Source organism: Diachasmimorpha longicaudata, chromosome 6 (assembly GCF_034640455.1).
Source record: "Diachasmimorpha longicaudata isolate KC_UGA_2023 chromosome 6, iyDiaLong2, whole genome shotgun sequence".
Taxonomy (NCBI): domain Eukaryota; kingdom Metazoa; phylum Arthropoda; class Insecta; order Hymenoptera; family Braconidae; genus Diachasmimorpha; species Diachasmimorpha longicaudata.
The window spans coordinates 3,616,597-3,636,596 of NC_087230.1; the positions used below are offsets into that span (position 1 = coordinate 3,616,597).

The 20,000-nt window shown below is 35.5% G+C and overlaps 1 protein-coding gene across 4 annotated transcripts; it reads right to left on the minus strand.

The window, feature by feature from the left end:
- Positions 1-689: 689 nt before the first annotated feature.
- On the minus strand, positions 690-19,543 carry LOC135163477 (homeobox protein PKNOX2-like). Of its 4 annotated transcripts, none has more exons than XM_064122929.1 (7): positions 18,997-19,543; positions 9,743-10,119; positions 8,557-8,757; positions 7,272-7,563; positions 6,379-6,546; positions 6,101-6,285; positions 690-5,560 (listed from the first exon to the last, which is right to left on the minus strand). In XM_064122929.1, the coding sequence occupies exons 2-7, from the start codon at positions 10,049-10,051 to the stop codon at positions 5,195-5,197; spliced, it is 1,521 nt and encodes a 506-aa protein (XP_063978999.1). In that variant the 5' UTR covers positions 10,052-10,119; positions 18,997-19,543; the 3' UTR covers positions 690-5,194. The 4 variants fall into 4 exon arrangements, with proteins under 4 accessions (XP_063978999.1, XP_063979001.1, XP_063979000.1 ...); XM_064122931.1 differs by having other exon boundaries at positions 6,379-6,516; positions 18,997-19,541; XM_064122930.1 differs by lacking the exon at positions 18,997-19,543 and adding an exon at positions 15,094-15,260.
- Positions 19,544-20,000: the final 457 nt, after the last annotated feature.

A 20,000-nucleotide genomic window follows, 5' to 3' on the forward strand; every position in this document is an offset into this window, starting at 1 on the left:
ATTAAAAAATGGTTCATTGTAGAAAACTGAATGGGAAAGGAATGGAATTTTCATAACTTATTAATCCTTAATAAATGATTTATTATCCTTATGTATAGTACATAATTTCATTAAATCTACTGGAATATCCAGAAGTCGTTGACCTCAGCACACCCCCCCAACCCTCAATAATAATCTCCACTCCAAATGTAAACCACGGCGATTATTCCCATCGTAATAGACACATCCACTAGTGATCATCGGGGGAATGTGCAGGGCGTCCCAATGACGTCATTGACGTCGTCCCAATGTTCGGCAGGGCGTGCGTGCCCTGCCGTATCGAATATTTCGGCTGCAAATGGACTCGGAGTTACCCACTGCCGATCGTTGGCTTGACATGCGCATCGTTGACCTGTACTGCTGAACGTACCATCGGTCAAACAGACACTGCAGGCATGACGCATCCATTTATGACATACAAAGGTTGCAATCTAATGAATCCCTACTAGACATCTGCCCTTTCATCTCTGATATTGCTCGCGATATTTCAATTATTGTCGCCATTTTTTATAAACCGATTTCCCATGTCATGTCTTTTTAACATAAGAAAAAATCTATCAACGCGGTTTCGTAGTCCTCGTACCATGAAAGATGGTGAATTTCTAAATCTATTTATTACTAATAAAGAAAAATGAAATTAATAAATCAACTTCATTGCAAGCGTGATGGCATTTATTATCAATAAACTTAATTAACATGGCGTAGAGATGTACACGAGGAACATAATTATTCAATTAATTATCGTGTAATCAATTGTTCTCTTATCAATTAGGCAATGCATTTATTCATAAGGTATATTTATTAATAATTCCATATCGTATAGTATTACTTTGAAAAATTTGTTCTCGATTTCTCTATATTTTCATTATTTTTTATTTTCAATTTGATTTTTATTTAACCATTTCTGGGTGTACGGAGTAGGCAGAACATATCATATTTTCAATACGTCATTCAGGAAAACAATAATCAAATATACGAATATTATTGGAAATATTTTGTTTTTCATCGGAAGAATGGTTTTAAACAATCAACGTTTCTCTGAAAATTATCATATTAATTCAGAGAAATTAAGTTACAAGTAATTAATGGCAATCATTCTCCACTCATCATTTACATATTCGTTTGAATCTCAATGGATGCCTCGAGGTGGTGCTCGGCATTACTTCGATAATGTTTTTGAGGGGGAAGATTACGAAAATTCATTTTTAACAGTCAGTGTTACAAGGGCTTAAATTAATCGAGGATATCTGTTAAATTTCTTTTGTCAATTATGTTTACATTTTTATCAGTCAACGCATGAAGTGCAATGCACTTTGCACCTTGTCGCTTATTACTAATTGTCATTAAATTGTTGGTTTTTTTTTCATTCACTTCCCAAGATGTGGTAGAGCAGTATTATTTTCATGAATGTGCAGTTTGTGAATTGGGAGGCCGGGCACCGCCCACCGAGCTATCACAGTCGTCTGGTGCCGCAGCACATACGTATACATGGTTCAGCCTTAAAACCTATACTTTTACATGTTCATAGTTAAATCGTCGTGTTTTTTCTATTTTTTTGGGTGAAAATAATTCGATGGGAAAGTGGAGAATGCAATTGGAGAATTATTACCACTGAAAAATAGTCTCGATGATGAGGAGCTTCCGGAAAATTTGGAATTTTTCGCAGTCAAAATATCTTGACTAGTCTTTCTTAAAAATTATATAAAAAATAATTATTTCAAATTCTTTAAGTGAAACAGAACCCCTCAGTCTACAAGAATTTTTACAATTATGATTTGGCCGGCTAATATTGTTATTTATCAATCTACTCCATTGCGTCAATAATGCTACGGTCAAAATGATGAAATAGTCCTTTGATAAAACATAACTCTTAATGACTGTTATTGTTGTATTGTTGAAAGAAATTATAATTCCAAAAAATCCTGTAGACAGAGGGTTTCCATTTTCTCTGAAAAGAAATTAATTGATGAACCAAAAAAATTACTGATCACCTTCCACCACTTTCCCATCAAATGAATAAATGTATAATCGAGTACAGCACCCACAATGCAACGGACATTACATGATTCGTTGTACAACCGATGAACAGCAGATGAAATAAACATAATTTCCGTGCGACGTACTGTACCCCCTCCACTGTCTCCAAACAATATAATCACAACGTGATGTGTGGAAAAAGGTCCTACTGATCATTTCGAGATTTTTGATTGAACTCTCTCTGAACCCTCTTGGTACATATAAATGTTTAGGCTCGTATTAATTCCTATAATTATTCACTATTACATACAAAAGTCCTTCATCGACGTGATTATTTCGTTATTTAGTTAATAAAGTACATTCATAGTTGAAGAATAATAATTGTAGGAGAAAATACAGTTCCAAAAGTTCATGTAGACACTGGGGTTCTACTTCACCTTAAGGTATTTATGGCGCGGTCAGGGAGGACTTTAAAAGTCAAGAAATGGATGATTTTTTGTAAATAATTTCCTCGAAAGTCTTTAATACTATATTCAAAATCTGCGATAGCCTACGAGAATAGTCGAACTGAAAATAATTTCTAAAGTTACCACTAAGGCATAAGATTGAATGAGACCGCGGTAATTGCTGTATTTTTCTACATTACCGGCGGTCGATAATGTAGAAACCCAACTAAATTATCGATATCTCATTTAATCCCACGCGTAATGAACCACTTTAACAATTAATATAGTTGTTATAACTCTCCCAGACTATTTGAAGATTTACTACGAAACTTTTCATACATCGAAAAATATATTTAAAAAAAAAAAATCATCAAGATCTTGATTTTTTTTCATTGGAAATGATAATTATGACCTTTTTCCACTCAGCACGCAACATCATCAAGCATCAATTACCAATGAAAATGTACAGTGTTCATACCACCACCAAGAATATCAAAAATATCATTTGACCATCTGTAGCACTCGAAAAATTATCAATTATGAAATTAATTGGAATATATTGAACCGCACTGGACGGAGCGTTGATCATTAATTCAGGAAAACCTCTGAACAATCGTTTGCAGACAGTGTATACATGCAATTCTCCAATGAAAAAAAAACTGGCGTGCATAAATATCATTGTCGCAGTGAAAATAATTTTGAAATAACGAGAAAAAAAAGGAAAAAAAAAACAAATTATATCCGTGAATTTATCATCATTACAATAACTATCTTGATTATTTACCTCTATCATTACGAATATCAATATTATTTTAAGTTTTGTTCTTCGCAGTTTAAGTCTTAAAAACGGTCGTTTAATATTCAATTTTAACATTAAATTCCTAATAAACGCTCGGTATATTAATTATGTACAGCAAGTACCGTTGCGCCTCTTGAAAAAATTACCGCTGCGGCACATGCATCGAGACGACACATAGAGTTTAAAAATATAATTGTTATATATTTTGAATTTTAAGTAGAGTTATATTATTCAAGGAATTTTAGGTTTTTTTTATTTTATCATTATTATCTTGGAGGGACAGCACTTTGCTACGTCACGACGATGCAGAGCTGAACAAAGACTATACCTGAAACGTCGACACGCTCTCCGATGGCACTATTACTCAACTTAACGGGTACATTATTCAATAATTCCACTGTTAATGTGGTTTTTACTCCGATAATGATTGATTTTTTTATTACTCATCAACGAAGCCATTGCTTTGCCCACATTACAATGGAATTCTGAGGTAAAAAAGAATTTTTTTTTGTCAGAGTTTTGGAACTGGTACTTCATCTATGCTTCATATACATGAAATTGGAAGATTGCGGGAAGCTTCAGCTATTTTAAATCATTGGAAATTGGTGGAAAAAATAATTGTCGCGTGTGAAACGTAAATGAAAATAATTGATAGAAAAATTGGGTTTTCAGAAGAATTCTCATCGGTTATCTGTTAGAATTTGAAATGTGTTTCTCTAAAAACAATATCGGAAAGTTCTTTTTGTGCGCAAATCATTCTGCTGAAGTTGTTTTACAGTAAACACTCTTGAAGAGCGAATTTGTCGTTAGAAATAAGAGAAAATTGAACGGAGGAAAATAGATAAATTTGTGTCAAATAAAATTAATCGTAAAAGCAATTTTCAATTAATTTTTTTTCATTTTATCATCAAATTTTAATGGGGAAATGAAGACTTATTAACTCTTTTAATTCACTGTTTCATCATATAGTGAAAGAAAATCACTGATAGAATTATTTAATAGAATAACTACGGAGCTCCAATAAAATTTTTCAAGTTTTTAAATTTTTTGTGACATTGGTCTCACCTGTACTTTGAATATTAGAATAGAATTGGAAGATTGCAGGAAGCTGTGGTAGTCATAAATCATTAGGAACTGTAGGAACAAAATATTTCACATGTGAAAACATTCTAATAAAAAAATTAAAAATTCTCTAATAAATTCTAGTGGAGCTCTGTGAGGATTGTATCAAAAATTTCTATTTTCTTTCTTCTCACAGCTTCCAACAGATGTCTTTAGACAAAAATATTTACACGTTAATTTTTTAGGAATCGCTGGGATTTTTGGAAAATCCAAATAAAAACCTTTGAAAAATCTCCAAAACTCAATCATTTTCGTCATTTTTTCAAGTTTTTCATTTTGAAAAAGAAGTAAAAATGAACGATTTATACTCTGCATAATTATTCGATTATTCAGGCGCTTTTGGAATTTTTTAAAGCTTTTTATTTTGGTTTGAAACATGAAAAACAGAGAAAAATAGTCCTCGAGAATTCCCCCCCCCCCGGAAACATAAAGACTAAAGCTATATTCTCTCAATCAATCTCTTTAAGGAAGAGTGAAATAATCTTCAACAAAGTAATAACAGAATAGTAAGACACCGTCCAATTAAAATTCACGAGAATTTTCCACCAAAAACCTCAAGTATCTCTACCAATTGTTTCCCAAATTTGACGATTGCACGAAGAAAAAAAAAATTAATATCGATGACAATGACGATAGCCAGTCGTCCACACGAGAGCGTGACAACCTGGCTCAACATATCCCTGATAATCGCGTGAATGATTACGTATTTAACAGTTAAAGCGATATCTAACCTCGAATACCTTAATACTGTAATGAGCAACTGGTTACGAAGGTACCACAATGAGGTCGATGTCGATTTGTAGGGCAAAGGTCAGTGAATATCGTCCTCATCGCTTTCATTGTCATACTTTGATCTGGCACCCCCATCACCGTCGCTTGATCCTGAATCACTCGCTGAATCGTCCGATGGCCAACCACTTGGTTGTACCTGCTGATGAGACAATTGACTTGATCCAGTATTTTGTTGTACTGATTGTAGGTGATACTGAGGTTGTACAACGTGCTTCATGACTTTGTGCCTCTTTCCAGTACGTGGCAATGCCTCGGCGCCAGCACCGTCCAACATTGGCTGGAGGATTCGTCGACGTGCATTTATGAACCAATTGTTAACTTGGAGAAGAGTCAGATTCGTTTGACTCGCTATCTGTCGTTTTTCATCTTCTGTTGGATAAGGATGCTGTCAAACATGAAATTATGCAACTTCAATTTATCATTTCATGGAATTCATATGAATTATTTCGATTTTTAATTCAACAATGTATCAAGCTCCATTAACAATCTCTTGGAAATGTTTGTCAAACCCATTCATCGGACCAACCAATTTATTCTGTGCCTTAACGTCAATTGAAAATTGTGGAAAATAAAGCTTTACGTTTTTTAAAAGTTTTATTGATGAAAACATTCGCCAGATGTGAATTTTAATGACCCTATTAAATGAACCCTAATAAAGAGGATTTTAGTTACCCTCCATTCAAATAATTTATGAACTCATTTAACAAAAAGCCTAACTCAAAGAGAAAAAAAAATTGTTTAACGTATTCTTCTGAAGTTCTAATGAAATTTCATAACAATTTTCTTAAAAATGAATTCTTGTAATAAAATAAGTCCCAAAACCAGTTCGAAACAAATACATGAAGTAAATCCACTATTGTTTCAATACGTACAGCTCATCATAATGAAAAATAATTTGTTGTTGAAACAATTAAACAAAACTCACAACCAAATGTTGAAACAGCCACGCACGCATGATGCTAGTGGCCTGTTTCGGTAGAACCCCTCGTTTCTGTCTGCCTCCCTTTCTACTGCTCCCATTGGCCCCAGTATGACTCGACGAAGCATTCCCACAGCCCTCCTCATCGTCATCACTCGCTGCTGGCGAAGGGGAGCCTGCGACAGTTATATCTAACGAAAAAAATCCAGATTATTCAACTGATTTAAGCTCGTAATTGCCATTATCAAATAATTGGACTGATATGCCTTCCGAAATATTAATACCAAAGTATTTATCGTAGTTAGTGTGACAGACATCTCCATATTCATTCTCACGCTCCTGGAGTGGCACAAGTCCCCAATAACCAGCCTCCTCAACGTAAATTCTATCGTTCAAGTACACGTCTTTATCAATGAGGGGATCTAGGATCAAGGGATGGATTGAGAGGATTTCTGTGTGAAGTTCATTCGGGGGAGAATTTAGGAAAAATTTAGTCAATTAAATAACGCACCTAGGAAAGAATTTTAAGAGATAAACGTAACGCTTCCTCTGGAGATTTGAGAAAAAAAGCTCATGAGCTCAATTTGTATCCCCTGTCGATGGGGAACGATTTCAAAAATGACGGTACTTTTTTGTATTTTTAAATCATTAAAGAAATTATTTAGATGAGTCAGATCACCCTTAATTGACTTCATTGAGAGTTTTTAACATGAAACCTTTTTAAAAATATTTTTCAGTTCTCGTCGTCGTCTTTTGATGTGAAACTTTAAGTGCAAAGTTTTTGTATCGATTTCCTAAGATTTTCATCACAAAATTGCACTGAAATTTTAAGGGATTTTGCTTTTACATTCGTGGGGTGACTTTCGAACTCCTGTAATTTTCAATTACTTTTTTCCACTGCACGCTTCCCAAAAATTATAAATCTATGTTAACAACAAACTGCTGTCAACTCTTCCCCACACAAATCGCTTCAAGCGACAGTTGATTGCCAACATAATCTTCATTGACGTGTTTTATCGCGAGTACTCATTAGCCCACGAAAAAAATGGACTTGAAAAATTCAAAATCAATTTAATGAAACATTATGTCTTTCTTCGACGTAAGACCCCAGAGAAAGCGCTGGTTTCACCACGAAAAAGCTCAGTACAAATGAAAAACAACTTGTGACTCAACTGACCTTGGCCAAGGTACATGTCACTGACAGAAGCACATGGATGAGCACCAATTTGTGACAGGGGTGTGCTGCCATGAACAGTGGATGGCGATGGTGGATCATCCTGATCCTGGCTGTCTGATCTCACCGAGTGCTGGGCAATTGATGCCGATCTCGGTGGCCTCTCGACAATGCTACCATCAATCTGCAGGGCACCCTGGCTGAAGGTACTCCCATTCTCCGAAAGTGCATCACCTCTGCTTACTCCGAGTCCGTTAGTTCCCGGCTCAACATCATTGCCTGTAGATGACAGCACCTGGCAAATATATGTCGCATCTAGCCGTCAGAGAGCAGGGGTGGGATTCTATCGTATCTTAAGAGGTGTACAATTACCCTATTTAAGTAATTTATGAACTTGTGGAGAGTTGTTCATCACGTTGGATAAAATTTACGAGAAAAGGGGATTTATCCATGACATTCTAGTGTAATTTTTGCGTTAATTTCATAATAATAATCTACAAAAGTAATTTTTATTGATTTCTCTTTTAATTTTATTAAGATGAATAGCTAATTAGTTCAAATATTCTTGTCAACAGCTAATTAGATCAAATATTCCATGAAAAATTAGACGAGATGACAGTCATTAATTAAATTAATGAATCATTGAGACTCGAGTGCAAGGTGATACTGAATTTTTACATTTTAATTGAATTTTTAAACGAGTTATAATTTTTTCATCGTTCTATCATCTAAAAAATTGCAATGCCATTCAAATTTCATGATTTTACCATTAAATATCTGCATTGTAATGAAAACAATACACAAAAATCATTAATTTAAGTTCCATTATTTAAAGAAAATGTAAAATAATTGAGAACCATTTAAGAAATTCTCTTTCTTTTGAAGCCAGTTTTGAACACTCCACAATTTTCTCCCTAAATTTATTTAAATCCACGAAAATTTAGTACTTTTCAAACATTTTACATCTACTCCACTCCATGTTATTACACTTTACCACTCTATTTCCGAATCACCTCTCCCCGACCAGGTTAATAATTACACCATCTTCAACACCCAAACTTTCCCACAAACTACAAAATTAGTATCAACAACAAGCGCGTCCTTCATTAATTATCCAAAAATTTTCGAAGCAATTCTCACGTATTACTCTCAATCCACCGTGTTAACTCAATCATCATCGGTTTTCATACACCTCTTCTTCTAGAGGGATATCTACTTGGGTATTGGGATTTGACTTGGGGTTGTGTTAATGTGCCACCGCAATATATTTCACTGATAAATATCTAACCTGTAGTGGACTGCTGCCATTGCTGCCACTTGATGGTCCCATATCGTGACCGTGATGACTGTAATCGCTTCTCAATAAATTTTCGCTCTGCATTTTTCCCTTCAAACAGCCAATATACCTGTTGCAAAAGTCCTTGCACAATTCTTGTACTTTTTCCAATTCGAGTAAGTGAATCCGTAGGACCTGAATGGCTTTGATCATCTGAAAATTATTCAGTTTTTTTTTATTTACTTGATGCGCAGTTATTGTTTTTCTGAGCGTCAACTGTTCCACAACCCCTTCCTCCACCGCTAACGAAATGACGTGACTGAACCCTCCCTCTCTTCTCCCAGAATCCAAGGGGCTGCCCCGGAATTCCAAGTTGTCAAAAATTAAAAAATTTTCATGCTTATTTTTAAAGAATATTCTACATTCGTTCCACCGAAATTCCCTTTTTTTTATTTTTAAGAAGTAAAATGAAGAGATGAGGGTGTGATGTTGAGGTTGACCGTGTGTCAATGCTGTCATTGAGGTGTTAACCTGGCTTGCAAAACGATAGATCATGCCATCCACTCTAATTAAGAAATCTATGTTTTGTAGTTGTATTTGCATGACAATAATTAAAAATTCACTTTGTACACGATTTTCTGCAAATAAAGCTTCTTGACATTTCATCCAACCTTGATCTGCCACGTTCATTCAAGTATATGTAAATAAACAATTTTCATCAGCATTTATGGAGAAGATAATGATAAAAAACTTGGAATTGAATTTCTACTCCCGTGGTAAGTTCCACTGCCTTTTAATAATGTTAAATAAACAATCAATTATAGCATGACAAGGAAATGCAATGCACGAATGATTTTATATTTTCTCACATCAAATAAACCAAATTTAATCCCAAATTTTAATCCCTCTTAACAAAAAATGTTAATTTCTACTCGAGACACTAAGTTAAAATCTGATTTTCAAGCACTTCTTCTTCGAAGAAATAAAACAACAATTAGATCAGAAGAAAAATATGCTAATTCAGAATGAATCGAGTTTTTTAGAATCTTTAAAAGTTAAAAGTTTAAGCCACTTTAACTTCGTGTCTCCCCCGAGACTCCGGTTAGTGCAAACACAAACTTATGCGCGCTCGGTGTGACCTGAACTCCCAGTGTAAATAATCCCCCCGAGATAAAAAAAAAAGCGGAATGCGTCTTACCAAGCCGTCAATCTCGGGGTCATTTATAAGAAATGGCTTTCGGTCTCTTTCTTGGTGTTGGACAAAAGCTTGTATGTCCATGTTGAAGCTTTCTGACGTGGAATTGTCGGAGCTTTGTGTTGCCTGCTCGCATCTTTCGAATAGTAATGCAAGCAATGGAAATAATGGATGTTTGTATACAGCCCTTTTGTCGGCCTCAAATTGTGCCTGATCCTGATGCGCTGTATAATCGGCTACCCCGCTTGCAGGGTCCTGATCATAGCCAGGAGTCACCATTGCTAGCGCCACGGCCGTACTACCCTCTTGCATCCTATCATTCCTCCGTTACTGCTTCCATCATTCGTCAATGATTTTTTGTATCGATTATTTCGACAGACCTGAAAATACATTTTATTATAAAATTTGGATAAACTGTACAAAAACCAAAAAATACGACAAAAATCATAATAAAATGTCCAAAAATACTGAGAAAGACAACAAGTGAAAACCAGAGAAATATTTCTTCCAATGATACCAAAAATATTTTCTTAAATCCATTAAAATTATTTTACTTCAATTCATTGTTATCAATTTAAAGAAATTTGGCTCATTAAATTACCACAAATACCATCAAAATGAAATAATTATTTTCATGCACTCATATTGTTGCTCAGTGGTACCGTTTAATAATGATATTGTCTCTTGACGGTCGGAGAAAAATGATCTCACTTTTGAGAGAATTTTTCTCGACCGGATAAATAACTTTTACCAACAGATATTTTAGAACTAAATTGTCGAAAAAATAAATCTTAATCTTAACATGAATTTGAACTTCGCTAATTTTTTCAAATTTCATTTTTGTTTACTAGTTCATTTTATCCGACTTTTTGAGCGAGTTTTCATTGGGCTCACCAAACGAATTCCCTTAACATTATAAAAAAAAATGAATTCTCCTGTTTTTCCTCCATTTACAAACCACTTTAACAGGAGTATTTTCATGGACATGTTTTTTATCGTTATTTAAAAAACAATTTCATTGTAAACATTCAGACATCGTCTCCTTAATCCCAAAAGCAAAATCGCAAAAATATTTCTCATCGCGCATAGCGTGAATGGCTCCTTTATTTCAACAGAATATTTCTCTCTGTTCGTATATATTCCGGAATTACAAAAGCTCAACGGAACTTCGCGTCCATTTTTTTTTTTTGCTGAACAGCTCTCTCTCCCTCTCTCTCTCTCTTTCTCTCTCCCAACAGTGCGAAAGTAGCTTTAACTCCAGGGATGCGGATCAGGCACAGACCGCGAAGCACCGAACAAGCGGCACTGCATTTAAATGTCATCATTAGACGGCCCTCCACCGTCGCCTAGCGCAACCCATTGCTGTCCTTCATGTTCTTTCTCCGTTCTCCTTGTTACACCCGTGATAGCCCCCGCGATTCTTCACCATCGTCCCCTCGTTTCCCTCGAATTTCCAAAGCCCCCTACCCCAGAGGATGCCCTATCCCTGGCCCTTGCCTCTCGTACGCTCTCCTCTTGGCCACAACTCCGAGAGGCCGTGCGATTCGACATGAATAAATAAAGCGCTGCGGCACTGACGAAGGGGTGTGTGAGTAAAAAACAATGTATCGGGTGAATATAAAAAAAAATGATTGAGTTTAATAATAAATTGTGGTTATGATGAGATTTTTCTTGTATTGGATATATTAATGAGAAAGTGACGAGAAACTTCAATTTTTTTCATTTTTTATTCTATTAGATTGAATGCAATTAAATTATTAATTGAAATAGTTTATTATATAAAATAGCAACTGAGTTGTTTTGATTTTTCAGAATGAATTTATCCGAAAAAAATTATTCCAGTTGATAAATTATTGCGAAAATAATGCAATTGATGACTTGAAAAATCAACTGATTAAATTTGAAGGTAATTAAGTTGGAAATTGAATGCTTTCCGTTTTTTAAAATAGAAAAACAAATAATTTCCAGTTTTTGGGAATACTTTGCTTGGCATTATTCCTCCGTTTATTAGTGCTTAATGTTAATTATGAAATAAACAGATGAAATTTAATAAAAATTCAACTGTCATTTTACTAAAAATTTTATTACATTTCGCAGGTGAATGAGAATTATTTTCAATACAGATAATGGGTCTAATAGAGCGATACGAGGACCTATCTACCTATCCATTATGCCCCGTTTCCCTAGATACTGAAAAGATGATGAAAGATCAAACCGGGCGTTCCCATCAACTCTCATTGGATGATTCCATCCAATCATGAAAAAACTAGACCTCAAGATCGAAAATTACGATATAATCAGCCGCCACTTATCCAGCATCATGAGTATCAAGGATTAACCGAGAATATATGGAAATCTCGAAAAACAAGTCCATTAACTTTATCGGAATCATCGAGAAAAAATAATTTACGAATTGAAAAATACTGTTCATCACTATCAACAATATCAAATACTCCGAATTTTTCGAATTTACATAAAAAAATAACTCCAAAAAAATCCATATCCACAGATTCATCTCGACTTTTAAATTTCACTATTAAATATTTTCTCATTCCTAAACGACTAAAACCAGAAAACCGACAAACTACCTTATCTTATCACTGAAAAATCCCCGACATTTCAACTGCATATGCGCAATCACCGTCACCAGCCAATAACCACATGACCATTACTACCATTGATCAGAATAAATTAATAGATCGCAAATTTCGGAGTATTTGATATTGTTGATAGTGATGAACAGTATTTTTCAATTCGTAAATTATTTTTTCTCGATGATTCCAATAAAGTTAATGGACTTGTTTTTCGAGATTTCCATATATTCTCGGTTAATCCTTGATACTCATGATGCTGGATAAGTGGCGGCTGATTATATCGTAATTTCATTAAACATCTAAACATTGATCAAACAATTAAACATTAAACATCTAAAACCAATGATAATTGGCCCGCAATAATAAGACATCCGCGCTTGCTAAAAATCCAGGACAGACAGGCTGAGCGAGCACATGAAGATGAAGATCAGGATGGGGAATGGAAAAAGGCCAAGCGACACCGGGAGAAGTGGCTCCTCCGGGTGCGAGGCGGTAGGTGCCGACGAAAAAAAGTGCAAAAAGGGATAGGGACAGAAAAAGAAAGAAAAAAAAAAAAAAAAGAGAACTGGCTATACACGTTGTGGAGCGCCATTACTCGCAAGTGGCGCTTCCAAAGCATATCTTTCCGGGCGAAGCCGATATTTATCGTCGCAGCGTCATCCCTTGACTTTTCATTTAAAAAAATATTATCGCTGACTCAATTGCTGAGTTTCGATAGTATTTTTATCATATAAAAGAACCGAGAGTTATAATATAACGAGAAGTCTTTTCACGTTGACCAGAGTTTGGATAAAACTTTCAAATACATTTTTTATCCCCCCTTTTTCTTATTCTTCTTTCTTTATCATCTACCGTAGGGCCACGTACATTTATCCCATCCCACTGGTGCACATAATATTGCTTTTGGATTCTTCGAGAGCCGCGGTATTTTGACGCAGCTGTTGCCCCCTCCCCCCCACCACCCCCATCCAATCCCCACCCCATCCCCCCTGGTGGCCCCCACCCGTTCTTATTCCACCCCGGGCACCCCCTGCGCCACCCTCGGAAGAAGTATGCCAGACGCGTAACGAAAGCCACCCCTCGATCCTTTACTTGTTCAATGTCAATGGAATATGAAGGGGGAATGGGCTCTTCATCGGTGAGGGGAAGGGTTAATTATTGCAGGTGTCATTAATTTATTTTTGTAGTGTCCCGTGTCGGTGGATCAGCTTTCATCAATTTTTTCCTTTTAATTTTCGTTTTTATTGGTACTATATAATATATAATCCATAATATATGACATATAATAATATATACAGATTAATTCCTAAGTTTTCAGTCTATAATTAGCAATATTTTATTAGTGTGAAATTATGAAAGGCACGTGACATTAATTAGCTTTTAAAAGACAATCAAAATAATGGAATTAGTCCAATAAATTAGTCCAACAATTAATTTATTGGACTAACGTAATTTATTTATGTGAATAAATAAAATGGACGTTGGAATTTTGTGTTTGTGTAATTGTTCTTGAGATTAGTGGGTGGAAATATTTTCAGAAATTTTTGTGATAGAATTTCTTCAGGGACATGAAAATGTTTAATAAAGAATTATTCATCCCCCAAACCCCCTCCCTACCCCTAGCCCACCCAAATCTTATCTCTTACGATGCCAGACCCAGTATCACCCTAGTAACGTCACAAAGGAGAATACTAAAACAATATAATCCCTTTATGAATAACCCCGTAATATTCGAGTCCACGTGGTTCAAGTGTTGGCGAAGACACCACTGTATTCCATCACACCGCCACTTCAACCCTCATTCCAATGCACGTGAAAAAAATCAACTTCAAGAGCCCTCTCCCACCCTGCACTCAGAAATATTTCGCTTTTTCATTGCTTTTTTTTTTATAGTGTGGACTAATTATTAAAGCCGCTGGATAATGACCACAAACGGCGGAGTAGTCGTATGTCGTAACAAAAATAATGTCTCATTTAATTCAAACAGTTATCGTTTCCCCTTATCACCACCAAATGAGGACAGAAAAGCTCAACAATTTACAAGAACGCAAGAAATTAAACGTATGGAAAAAAATGTTAAAAAGTATTCAACAAAAGGGTAGAAATTAAAATATGAATTGTAATGATAGAGTAAAACGACATTTATATAAAAATTATTCTTTTGTTAATTAATTTGACAATTGCTTGAAGAAAAATCGATTATTCATGGAAAAACGACAATCTTACGTTACGTAAATCACTCGAGTTATTGTACTTTTGTTAAATTCACAGAATATTAGATTGAAAACGCGGTGAGTCATCCCTGAAAATTCCTTTCCATCCCCAAGGGAATTACCCCTCTTTTGATGCAAATAGTTCACCACCTTTTAATACGACTCATTAAGAGAAAGTCTGGGTGAATTTTTCTACATTTCCTACAGCAAAAAAATAATTATAAAATCGTAGTATGTTTCAGAAATTAATCAATCAAATCTTTCGATACATTTGTTAATAGACATGCCTATAAAATTGTAAAAGTGATACGAAAATTACGTTAAAATGAAGTAAATTTTCCCTGAAAAGTAATCAGATTCATCACTTTTTTCTCGATTCTTTCCCGAGTTCCAGACAAAAATGACTAAAAAATTAACCCCCTCCCCCCTAATTACCCACACTTTACCATAATTTTTCTCTCTAATTTTTCTCTCCATATAATTCATTATTTTGTTTTTCGCGAACCCACAGGGACTAACTTTTGGCCAGTATTGTCTTGGGATATACCTTAAGGCATAAGAGCTTTCTCGTGCCACGTGAGTCGAGCTGTTTGGCAAATGATCAACTGTCAAAAAACAACAGATCCCAAGTAACTATATATTTCACATATATTTTTCTCCCATCGCAATCACAAATGCTTAATCACTTTATTTTTCCCCTCCGAGCCGTCACTCGAACGTCAATACCGGCCCCACACGTCTCCCCCTTACCCCCGTCAGTCACCACATTCATTGGCCCCACTCATCACGAAATTTCGTCTCCTCATTCGATCACCAAACACCTCATAATCTTGTGTACAAAACTCAAAGGATATACCGGCGACAGTGGCCACGGGAGGTGAAAATCGCTGACATCAAACAGCTTCGAGTGAAGGAGAGAAAAGCCTGTTCTCTGTCTGGCTCATGCCTGTAACCAATGCCTGCCTCCATCCTGTCCCTGCGCACTGCTGTCCTTAGAAAAATTCTTTAAATTCAGGGGATGAAGTAAAACGCTTGGTAAAAAAAAAACATTAACTGCATTCATTGAAACGTGTTCCACTGATTGAGAATTTTTCACGTTAATAAAATTGACAAATTGGTGGAGAGAATTCGGTGATGATTAATTGACATCGAAAATGTTGGTCCACATGTTTGAATACAATGCGGTGAAAAAGAGAGAAGCCGTCGTGCTACTGATCAGGATCCTTCAACCCACTTCATCTGCGACAGAGCGCACGCTCCATGTGTCCAATTGCCGTACACTGCACACTCTCCCTCTTTGTTTTTGTTAACTCTGTCGTGAATGGATATTTCTAGTTGACAGGAGCTGTACTGAATTTTTACTATTGTTTTTTAATGGAGATCGTGCGATGGATATTGTTCATTAAAAATATTATTTTCAAATATTCATATAGTTGGGGAAGTGTTTATTTTTTTAACTAGATTTCTCCGGTTGAGGAATTCTCAGGAGAGACTAATTAAAATTTCTTCTATACACATCCGCCAAATTTTTTTTTTTATTTTCTGGCAAATTTTACGGTGCGTTTGACGTGGAATAATAGAATATTCTTGCGTTTTGTCGTTATTTAATTAGTCACGAAGGTTCGTGGTATGAACATTTTTCAGCCTTTGTCTATAAATTTTTAAAAGGATGACAAAACAAAAAAAATCTTGAAAGTAATAGCAACATCGTGAAATTTCGTGAGCTATTGAATTATGAAAAAACGCAAAATCGTGAATTTTTGTGGAAAGGAATACTGTTAAGGATCTGTCACGTGATTTTTAAATAATTTATTCGGTCACAATAATTTTTAAATAATGGCTATAGTTTTTCCTCGCGAATGGCTTTGAAATATTCTACTTCAGGTAAGGACAGAGTAAATGAACCGATAAATTCAATAAAAATTAGCAGAAGAAAAATATGAATTACAATTGCGATTAAACAGAAAATGCAAATTGGAACTGAAAATGTACCAATCGCCACCTGAATTTTACTACTTGTTCCGTAATAATTAACCACCCGTCTGGTGACTCACCGTCGCATAGATAACAAGTCATTCCAGAATTTTTCCTCAATGATTGAGAAATTTTGCAGAACGAGACGTGAACAGAGATTAAATAATTAACAAATTAAATAAAAATTGTGTATTTTTTTCCCTAATTTAAGTGTGAAATGTCTCTAGAGCATTCCATAACTTTTACTGAAGATTTATTTTCTCGCAGCAACAACTCTCCAGCTTCATAAAAATGATTGAACACAGTTCAACTATGAACCATCAAGGATTTTTTATTTCAGAGGCCTAATAAGTGCGGGATGTTCCGTAAAACTTCACTCTTTTGAAAAATTACGCGACTATTTAGTACCTTATTTGAGGATCAACATAAGAATTAATTAGCCCTCGGAACCCTTCGAGATTCCTTCTATTACATTACCAGAAAAATTTCTGGAAATCGATTTTCGACTGCGGATATTGAAAAATAATTTTACGACAGTTTCAGCTGTTCAATAAAAATTATGTACATTTTCCGTAATTTCGAAGCGTTTCTTAATTGTTATCTGAATTATCGGTGAATAATTACGCCACCGCAAGTGTAAGTTCCTTAACCACTTTCTCAAGGACATTCGATGCAAATTGATAAATTATCGATGGAATTGACGCGAAAAAAAATTTCAAACTTGGTGAGTCATTAAATGCTTAGAAATTGCAAAAAAAAAAGTTTTTTACGTGAATTTCATCCTAAATGTGTCAGAAAAAATGCAAAAAAAGTGAAGGGATCTAGACCGTTTTTAATCGGTAAATAAATGCCGCAAATTTTTATTAAATATTTCTCTCCATTCATAATCCATCACATTGACATCTTTGCATTTTATCCTGCGTCGGTTCTTAGGGGGTGTTGGCCACCCCAGGATATTTAACAAATATTTTTCTCCCCTTCGTCGGCCCCATTGTCTCAACTAACCTATAATTTTGTACCGGCGCGTTTAATTGTCCGATTGACTCGTGCGCAACTCAATGTACAAACAAAATACACACAAACATATACAAATATGGAATAAAATGTGCTTGTGTTTGGACAGATGATGAGTCGCGCAATCGTCGTAATCCAGTGAATTTTCAACCCAGCCGAACAGAATTGCATTATCGATTGGCAATCAACGAGCTACACTTAACATGAATTCGCATCTATATATGCAGCCGCCGGGCAAATTTTTATCTTTGCAATTGATGATTTCATGATGATTGCTCGGCTCTTCGGTGAATGCAGCAAATTCTGACGGAGGTGATGAGTAATCGATGGATTGGTTTATTAAATGAGGGTTTAATTACCGAGACCAAGGAATTGGAAGTTTATACTCAGCTGCTTCGTTAATTAGATATGACTTCGTTCGATTCGACAGGTTTATTTTTATCTTCCATAATAGGAGATGGAGAAGAAGGATCTTATTTAATCAGAGATAACTTCGGAATGAATAACGCGATTTAAACGAGTCTCGAGTCGCTTTCGAGTTTGAAAATAAATATATGGTTTTTGTTATTTATTTTTAACGAAATGTGTTGCAAATTCTCAGGAGAACTTGCAGCTGGCCATCGTCGGCAGGGTTTCAGTCACATTGCAAATATATTTTCGTAATAAAATAAAATTGCGAAGATTGCAAAAGTTTTTTTTTTTAATTTCTGATAGACGATTTCCTAATATTGTGGAATATTTATTTTTCACTTGATTCAAAAAATTAAACGTCGGTACATTTCGTATTTCATTTTTATATTCAATTTTGAATCGAATCTTTCGCTTCTTTCGCATCTCCACGACATCACAAAATCATTTTCTTCAATTATCAATATTTTCAGAACCAATGATGCGATTTGCATACGTCAACGCTCATTTCAATCTCAGAAAAAAAACCTTGAAATTGAAAAAAAAAATCTAGACTTTCACTCTGCCAATGTCGATCTATTAAAGATTAAAAATCGTCAATTGCCAGCATTATTACGTAAACATAAACCCTTCCATGGATTTAATTTTCCCAATCATCAATATCTCCCAACCAAGTGATACAGTGTCCGAAAATCAGAACTCATTTTACCTCCTCCTCCTCCCCCCCTCCACCGCAGACAAAAAAATCAAAATTTTTCTCTGCCAATCTCCTCTCATTACAGCCTGAAACGCCGTTAATGTTCGCACTGTCGCCATTGACCCGTAATTAACGTGTTATTGATTGATTAATCCTGTGAATGACTGGAATTCAATTGGTCCGTTGGAATCCGGCTGACGACGCCTGGCTATTCTCATTCCGCAGAATAAAAAAAATAAACTCCATTTGAGACAGAATACACCCAGACCTAACCTCAATTACCGCCTGATACGATCAACACTTTCATTGTGACGTTCGCCGATAGAAAAATATAAAAATAATTCGTGAATTTCTTACCCTTCGATTAATCGCCAGATTCAAAGTCCTTTGAACGATCTTTCAATGTTGTTTAATGTTGTAAAATCACCTGCAACGAGTTGCTGATTATGTCGAATGATTTTTGGAAAATGAAATTCCCTTGGACACCGTGTTGTGTGAGGTGGATGGTTTTGCCAACGGCCCAGGGTCGCACTACCAAATATTTTCGCTGCCAAAGAGGAATCACCGATGGTTAATCTTTCCCCACGTGTATGTGTATCACGACGATGAATAATTAAATTTTGTGGAGATAACTGGAGACACTCGATTTTATCACAATTCCACTGGGTCAGGGGATTAACGGTTTTTTTACCCAAACACTGGTGACACTTGGCATCTATTTATGACGATAATAAATTAATGTAATTGCAACATTTTTTTTTACAACACTGCCGCGCCGCTCTGCCCCCACGTATAGACCGTCCAACACCTCTCCCTTCCACCACTGTCTCGTTCTCTTTTGTGACGTCATCGATTCAATACTTTTTCGATGGGGGACTTTTCGCGAGGCGGGGACAGGACCGCCACCTGCCGGCAGCCGCCACTCACTGCGGATTATTCAAAATGCGAAAAGAAGAATTATAAATATGGAATTTTTTGGTAAAAAATGGAGAGGAAAGGGTGGGTATATTTTTCATGAAAAGTTAGAAATTTTCCCGGGTGAATTCTGGGGAATTAGACGATGATATTTTGGAATTTTTATTAGAATATTAATTTTTTTAATTGAATTTATGGAGCGTTATGGAATGTTACCCGGCGATTTTGGAAGAGATGTTGCTGGAGCGGAAGGGTAAACTGGGGTCACTAGGATAAATGGGGAAATTATACTTTCGGAGGAATTTATGTATTTTTTTATAGTGGTAATTGAAAATAATAAAAAATTCACAAGGACAGTTGATGTGGTCACAGAATAATCTTAGCAGGACAGAAAGTATTTTTTATTTTTCAGTTGATTTACTTCGAGTTACCACCGAACGGGAGCA